We start from the raw sequence: 7,664 nt of genomic DNA, 5'->3' as shown, positions 1-7,664 counted from the left end.
ATATATATATACTATATATATATATATATATATATATATATATATATATATATATATATATATATATATATATATATATATATATATATATATATATACATATATATATATATATATATATATGTAGAAATGAATTACATATATACATATAGTCGATTTATATGCAGGTATTTATATGTGTTTTCATGTAAGTACAGGACACTTGTGAATGCGAGTGTGTATTGACATAACCACAAACACAGACTTATGTTCGTATTGCATAGATACACCCACACATACATATACACACATATACCTATGTGTGTATCTGTTTGTTTTGGCGGGTAGTGAGTGCTCTCAGTCGGAATCGTGAAATATATACCCAGAGCTTATATATCCGTACATTTATATTTGAATGTGTGTATGTACAACACACGTACTTTATTTAATATATATGTTGATGTAATAACTTTCATCTTATATTGAGAATGCGTTTGGCATTACTGTCGTGCACTTGCAAAAGAGAGCTCTTACTCATGACTACCTATAAAGTCTTTCACGGTTTCAGACAAGACCAGGTTTCTCGTGCATGCCTCTAGGTGCGCATTTATCATCGGAGCTGCCTTATGCGTATAGTCTCCAGGATACGCAACGGCTCGATGTGTATGGTCAATGTTATCGAGATGTGTAAATGCAGACACAATGGCCGAAGCCCGAGACCACAACCAATTTAGCACTATACCAATCCAGCACTATGCCTTCTACGTTTTCGATCTCCCATTGCCCGACCGATTTGACGGTGCTTTCCACGTGTGTGACAAGACACAGTTACAGCGATGATCGCTGCAAGCAAACAAGCACTCACAAGTTGCGTAGTGGCCAAACTACCGTGCGCCAGTAGAACGTGTTAGTCTGACTTGGTCCGGCCTACCATAGTAATCCACGCTCCACTTTCGTACGCTGTTTGTTCCCATAGTAATCCACGTTCTACTTTCTTACGCTATTTGTCGCATATTTCAATATGTGTCAGTGTGCGTCGCTACCGCCTGCTCCGAGCATCGCGCTTTACTCCGCAACGACGTATTTTATTGCGCCCGACCATTCCTCAAAACGTATAAATAGAAGACGGATAAATTGACAGGTCTACGAGGACATGTCGAAACCGTGTATGGCAAATTCTTTCCACTTTTGATACAAACCTTGCTACGCGTTTTCAAGACGCTTCAATCTGATTCACTGCCGGGTGTCATATCGTCCTGCGTTACTCTGCCCACACCCACCATACCGTCCTTGATGTTTCGCTGAGTCGTATACATTGTCGGACCAAAGCCATCTATGACGCCACCTCCTAAGCAAACTACTCCATCATAGGCGACCAACATCTGCCCAGGGGTTACACAATAGTGTGGGTTATCGAATACGCATTGCACACTCACACCCATATCGCTCGCGCTTCCACTCGTGGCACTTTGCGAACCTTTCTCTGGTATATAAGGATGTATATCAGCTGGAATAACGTTGTCCCTGTCCGCTTGTAACGGGTGGGGTTGTATACATGGTTCATTGCTTCCTGATGCGTGTATCGAACTTTTAGTTCGAGTCACAGTCGCCCAAGCTGAGGACAAAAAAATAGCATATAAGGCAGGGTCAGTATGAGAAAAAGACGATTGTTTTTCTCATAGGAAAGTAAAATGGACGATTTCTGAACATGCAAATAATCTCAAAAGTCAGCATATGCGCATTTGAAAGTACAAAGAAGGAACTACTCTGCAGGTAGCATACCTAGACGCTGCTGATATCTCGCCCTAACTTGACATCGAGTAGTGTGTGGCATCTCTTTGCCACTGCCCATCCAGTAGAATGTTGAACAAGTCAACCATTTACGGTACAGGGCCTATAGCAGATTCAAATATAAAAGAGTATTTTAGTTGATTCATTTCAATAACTCTACTACTTGACAGGCATATATATTGTGCTGGAAACATCTATGATTCAATTTTAAAAACTCGAATAATAACGACAGGGGAATCTGATAAACGAGGACCTTTCGACTTCCGACAGATGTAGCTCGGTTTTAACCAGCTACCGAACAAGTCAGTGCACATGAGGTTTGTTAACGAGATTAACAACACACAAATGTCAAACCATACAACGCACCGACGTCATACCGAATGATCATGGCCGCGAGCGACGATTAGTTCATTGCCTTTCACATTCTTCTCCACGACATAGTAAGATTCGGGACACCCAGATATCCTACGGGAAACGATCAGATATAAGAGATGCTAAGCATAGATCGGAACAGAAAACTGCAGGATGAGTAATCAGCCACACATGTAAGTTGAACGGTCGCATGAACACATTCAAGAGACAGCTAGTTGCCACTGGAACATAAACATACATGTAAAAGGTGAAAATAAACTCGCAAACATCCAAATAAGAGCGTAAAAGTGAATACGATACACTCCGTACAGCATGGCTTCGAAATGTACAAGCGACGACCCGCAGCGACAAATGTGTGCATTGGCATACCGAGATCGTTCTCCAAGTGTTCTGGTGTGTATTCCGGTATGTTTTCCTATTTCGCGTCCTGACTCCAATTCTGTAATAGGACCTGGAGTTGGCGCAATATCTGCAAGGTTGGCGCAATTGAACAAAGAGTTCGGTAAAACAAGGACAAAGCAACTCCGAAATGAATAACTATTTAAAATGAGGCCGTCATCTAAGGAACGGCTCAGTCCCGATGCACACGCACACACAAAACGCATCCATATTTGCTATCACTTTCACATAGTAGAATCCCAATAACTCAAAGACATTGCTCAGAATATGCACGCACTCAGGTTTTGGAACAGCGGAAATCTCAATTCGACAGATTGTAATGTGGCTCATATCAGTAAACTGTAACTCACAATTGCTGATGAATTCCGGAAAATGTCGTTTGCCCACAAAACAGATGCCTGTGCTGTCCCTTTTGGTCGCCACACTCAGCCCGGCTGCCGCCGCAAGCTCTCTGACCTTTGGTTTCAAAATGTGGCCAACTGGAAACAATACTTTGTCAAGGCAAGCGCGATTGATGGCTGACAGAAAGTATGATTGGTCCTGCAGTTGTGCAGAGTAGGCATTCAGAGTTAAGTCACGTTATAAGTCACGTTATAAACAGGATCAATATATACTTCCCAATCGTGGGCATTCAAAGTTAAGTCCCGATACAAACAGGATCAAAATGTTCTTCCCAATCGTGGGCAAGTAGCCCTACAATTCAGAATAGAAATCTCTGTAACACCTGGACTAAACTAGTCAAGTGCTCGGGTACATAGTCAAGCGCGATTCTCGACCGAATCATTCAATTACTCGCGTGTAGTGTTGGCAGTACCTTGCCCTGGTCCAAGCCCATTGCCAATTGCCATCCATCACCACCTGGAGTGGGTACCCGTTGAGCGTAGTGGCCCGTTGCTATCATGTCCGCCCCCAAATTGTCCTACGCACGTGATGATAGCAATACAATCAAACAGTATAGACTGTCAATCGTGAAAACCTTGCAGTAGACAAACAATACTTTACGATCAAAGCCTTGGTCCACCATTTGATCAATTGAAATGGCGGATGTCCCAAATAGCACCTAAGACTACACCAACTGCCAGCGGTCGTGACACCCAGGCCTTAGCACGAACAACCGAAAGAAAAGCACGTTACAATGACAGGCAACCATGACTACAAGAGGTAACACACACCGTCAACAATTATCAAGCACACACCGTCAACAAGTATCAAGCACACACCCTCAAAAACTATCAAGCACACACCGTCAACAATTATAAAGCAATACCGTCAACAATTATCAAGCACACACCGTCAACAACTATCAAGCACACACCGTCAACAATTATGAAGCACACACCGTCAACAACTATCAAGCACACACCGTCAACAATCATGAAGCACGGACCGTCAACAATTATCAAGCACACACCGTCAACAATGATCAAACACACACCGTCGCATGTTTCAAGAAGGCTTTGAATTTGATTTCCTTGTTGCAGAATATGTCAGGGTTTGGTGTATGGCCCTTCTCGTACGATTGCAGAAACCCTTCGAAGACATCATTCCAATATTCCTTAACAAACGAGACCCGATGCCCTAATAGTCGGAGGAATATACCATTAAATTGGCTAGGTTAGATATAACTCATTTTTCGGGATAGTTTGAAGCACTTCCTCCCAAAATATTTAGTGAATATAAGGACTTGCCATGAAAAGATGTATTCGTATGCTCCCGTCCACTCACTCTGCAACTGATAAGCCGCATTCAACCATCGGGCAGTACAGCACATATGGCACACAAATCAATTGCTATGTCAGAGCATAAAAAAATAATCGAGGCCAAACTTCGTAACGGCACTGGCTTTGCTGTATGAGAGAAACATAACTTTTATTAGAATCCATGTGTGCATACCCTTTATACCCAGTTTTTGGCATACGTCTAGCATGTCCTTATAGTCTTCGTCAGCTGAACAATGTCCTTGCTCATCCCGGGTATCCCAATTTTGCATAAACAAGCCCTCCACATCATACTGAAAAATACAGAACAAAATACAGAATGGAGCACTGCTGAGAATATGCCTTTGTGCAACGGACACCGCTTTGTGATATTGTGGTCATGTATAGATTCGCGCACGTGATTAATATGCACGGGATCAGATAAGGTGGCTCCAGTGAAGTTTATTATCTAGGTTATCTGGTTGTTATTAATACTAGCTAAAGACGAAAAAAACAGAATTATGTTAATGGTCATACGGTGCCGTGAATCAATTGCATACGTTCTCCTCCTTGACGGCATACAAACGAGTAATAGGAAACTGAACACCACCTATATGTCATACAAGGGAACGGTATGTATGAAAAATTGTTTGTGTGGCATCACATATAATTCATGTGAACTAGTTTTTATTTGGATGTATTAAAGCTACCTCGTGCACACGATGGAGGCCCTCAGGCGGCACACGGAAGTACATACAAGTACACACTTATTTGTTAGCCAAATGTAAACAACAAGTATTAAAATCCGATTCTATATTCAAAATAGGTTGTAATAAAGGTGGCTATGGAGCAATGCAATTAAGATCCCGGATGAGCAGAATAACGTCCAAATTGAGTGATAGTGTCGTTAGTTTGGTATATATTCTATGATATGTTACAGCCACAATGAACATGGACAAAACTGTGACATACCCCTTGTTGTTTGAGAAGTAGTGCAACAACACTTGAATCAACGCCTCCGGACATGCCCACCACAACCTTGATCTTCGAATTTACTTTGGTTTTTAAATTTACGTCGTTTGAACCCATTTCAGCAACATTTGTACTCGTGTATTGCCGAATGCGTGTGTAATTGGGGGTGTCAACTTCATTGTGCAGGCTTCTCTTAACATAACGCTCATTTGTGACTTGAATGTGGTTATGCTTCCGCGTTGTGGTACACGCCAACCGGTGGTGTATTGACTTCGCACGCAAGCGCGAATACAAATTTGCCAGCATCATCGACCAAATAAGACTGAGATTGTGTTCACATGGAACGATACTCCGGCACTGTACTGGGATCTCAAAATATTGCTGAGATAGATGTATAGATCACCGTGCACAAGCTGATAGTGTATTCACGTAGATCGATACTGAACACTGTACAGAGATGTCAAACTGTAAACAATAAATCCCATTTAAAAAAGAATAGTATTTAGAAAAGAGATACCTATCGAGCCTCATCGAGGTCATTATTAAGTATGTGAATACTTAAAACTTCAGAACACATGATGTGAAGGAGCCCGCCAAAAAGCTGTTCCGGCGCATTAAAAAACAAACAAAAATTTAGTGGCTTTTAAAAGATAAATCGTTGGCTACAGTGTTTACATGTATTTCTTTGTTGTGCTTGAGTTGAGGTTACATGCTGTATAAATGGTGATAGTACCAGTTGATGTTATAAGCTGAATAGTTGGTGATACAAGCAGTTGAAGTTTATATGCTGTATAAATGATGATATATGATTCTCAGTGAAATATAGAGCGAAATCGGGGCCAATAAGCATACTGTGGCAATCACTCACACACACACACACACAGCAATCACACACACACACACACACACACACACATACATACATACATATATATATATACATATATATATATATATATATATATATATTTGTATGTATGTATGTATGTATGATAGTATGTATATATATATATATATATATATATATATATATATATATATATACATATATAGATATAGATATAGATATATATATATATATATATATATATATATATATATAGATACATAGATTCATAGATACATACATATTCACATACATACATACATACATACTTACTCACATACATACGTAACATACATACATACGTATATACATACATACATACATAACATATACATAACATACATACATACGTATAGACATAGATACATGCCACATGTATACATACTTCAAGCAAGCAAGCATTACTGCATGCATACTTACATGCATGCATACATATATACATATGTAGGTACATACAAATATACGTGTTGCGCAAGGAAACACCGTGACGACAGCGTAAGAAGTGTATGCTACTGTTTTGGGAAATTCATATTATGTTCGTCTTTGTTTTATCGTTGAGGCACAAGCCAGCAAAGGCGAACACTCACCCCAAGCCCGTTCCTTCTTATATTTTAAAAACACAAGCTCTAATAACGACTTCAGCTTGGCGGGTTGAAAGGGATCCCGGAAGAGAACCTCTAAGGCAGGGTTGAATGTGGAATACCGCCACGAAGCTATTTTTGCTCTACAGTTTACTTGGTTTGGGTATCTCGCACAAAATACCAGAGCTCATTCTTGCTAATATGAGTATAAATTGTTGCTTCTCGAAAGAATTGCGACATTCGACACTATGTGATGCTGTTGCACTGCAACAGCATCACATAGTGTTATCACAAGGCAGACATGGGTTTCAACACCACTATATAGACTGTAGATCCTCATGAATAGTAGCGTTCCAACCCAAGAGAAAGAAGATAAACCTTCAGGCTTCAGATCAAGACACTCATGTGATACTTTTGAAATTCGCTAGAATATATAGACAATATTGTTTCAACAAATGTAAATTTGAACACAAATTCTAGTCTTTCAAGGACTGGAGCTTGAATGCTCCAACCTAAATAGCGTTTATTGCGGGGACAGTTCCAGACTATCCCACTAAATTATAATTAAATTAAAGCGACGAATGTGAGTCATACGCCAGGCTACTAATACTAATCCTCGCACCTGATAGGTGAAGGGTCTATATGCGGGGCAGGCAACTCTGATAAGTGAAGTTGTTGCCCGGTTATGTTGTACACACTCCGGAAGTGCGCTCATATGGGTGTTCATGCTGTAAAATCTCATGGCATGGCAGCCGCAGGTCAAGAATAGTCGGACTTAAATCGGCGGCATACAAAATATGTGTTAAAATGGCCATCAAAATCGAACAGAATGCGCCATCACTCTACACTACTCCTTAGGCGGTCACCGGAAGGCGAATTGCCTCAGAATCAACAATTGTAAAATAAAGAATATAACATATCCACTGGCATTATTAGGATCTTCGGGTAGCCAGCCTTAAATCAGGACATCAATGACACTGCTGCAAC

At 40.5% G+C, this 7,664-nt stretch overlaps 2 protein-coding genes across 2 annotated transcripts; both read right to left on the bottom strand.

Moving 5' to 3' along the window:
* Positions 1 to 413: 413 nt before the first annotated feature.
* On the bottom strand, positions 414 to 1,831 carry SARC_06887 (hypothetical protein; the record flags this gene model as incomplete). The annotated part of the gene is made up of 2 exons (XM_014299187.1): positions 414 to 1,594; positions 1,762 to 1,831. 2 exons carry the CDS (start codon positions 1,829 to 1,831, stop codon positions 1,203 to 1,205), a joined length of 462 nt encoding a protein of 153 aa, XP_014154662.1. The 3' UTR covers positions 414 to 1,202.
* A 1,494-nt stretch (positions 1,832 to 3,325) lies between these two features.
* On the bottom strand, positions 3,326 to 5,327 carry SARC_06886 (tRNA methyl transferase; the record flags this gene model as incomplete). The annotated part of the gene is made up of 4 exons (XM_014299186.1): positions 3,326 to 3,460; positions 3,977 to 4,119; positions 4,435 to 4,552; positions 5,211 to 5,327. The coding sequence occupies 4 exons, from the start codon at positions 5,325 to 5,327 to the stop codon at positions 3,326 to 3,328; spliced, it is 513 nt and encodes a 170-aa protein (XP_014154661.1).
* Positions 5,328 to 7,664: the final 2,337 nt, after the last annotated feature.

Source organism: Sphaeroforma arctica (genome assembly GCF_001186125.1).
Source record: "Sphaeroforma arctica JP610 unplaced genomic scaffold supercont1.515, whole genome shotgun sequence".
In the NCBI taxonomy this organism is placed as follows: Eukaryota; class Ichthyosporea; order Ichthyophonida; genus Sphaeroforma; species Sphaeroforma arctica.
Note: the sequence above shows the minus strand (reverse complement) of the source record. Positions and strands in the feature narration are given on the sequence as shown.